General features: G+C 35.5%; 1 protein-coding gene across 1 annotated transcript; it reads right to left on the bottom strand.

The window, feature by feature from the left end:
* Positions 1-8: 8 nt before the first annotated feature.
* On the bottom strand, positions 9-767 carry TM35_000262270 (uncharacterized protein; the record flags this gene model as incomplete). The annotated part of the gene is made up of 1 exon (XM_029027964.1): positions 9-767. The coding sequence occupies one exon, from the start codon at positions 765-767 to the stop codon at positions 9-11; it is 759 nt and encodes a 252-aa protein (XP_028880841.1).
* Position 768: the final 1 nt, after the last annotated feature.

Below are 768 nucleotides of genomic sequence, written 5' to 3' on the forward strand. Positions count from 1 at the left end.
TATCGTCACTAAGATTTATCCATCTTAGTTAAGAGGGACCAGTTAGGAGAATCCACACGTTTAAATGTAGACTTTACTTCCTCTAATGATATAGATGAATTATATTCTGTGGATTCTGTATACATTGGATAAGCCTGCATTCCCATTCCTTGTTGATATTGTTGAGATGATGGGTTTGGCTTCCACATACTGTTTTGTTCCGGTCCGGCGTTATTGGCATACCGGAGATCTTGCGAGTGGGAAAGTGTAAAAGGGAGATCTTCACACATACTGCTCTCACTATCATTATTATTATCATCATCATCTTCCTCTTCATCATTTTCTTCTTCTTCCTCATTTTCTTCTTCTTCCTCTTCCTCTTCTTCTTCATTTTCACCATTATCTTCCTCTTCTTCTTCATTATCATTATCATCTTCTTCATCATCATCAAGAAGAAATTGATTAACGTCGTAATCCTCAGAGTATTTACTATAGACTTCGAACTCATCCATTTTACCCATAGATTGTAAAAAGGAGTCCAGACGTTGATATTCCACAGGAGAAACGGTATTAAAACATGAATGATTATCATACCCATTCACATTTTGCATTCCTCCACCATCTCTTAGATTCCATTTATTAACATTACCTGAAAAACCATTTTCACTGGTATTGTTTTTGTTATTGTTATTAACATTGAAATCCTTTCCATACGAGGAGGTAAAATATTTCGATCGTTGGATATTTATATATGAAGTGTTCGCAGGAGAATGTACAGATTGCGGCAAA

This window comes from Trypanosoma theileri (genome assembly GCF_002087225.1).
Source record: "Trypanosoma theileri isolate Edinburgh chromosome Unknown TM35_Tth_26_V1, whole genome shotgun sequence".
NCBI lineage: Eukaryota > Euglenozoa > Kinetoplastea > Trypanosomatida > Trypanosomatidae > Trypanosoma > Trypanosoma theileri.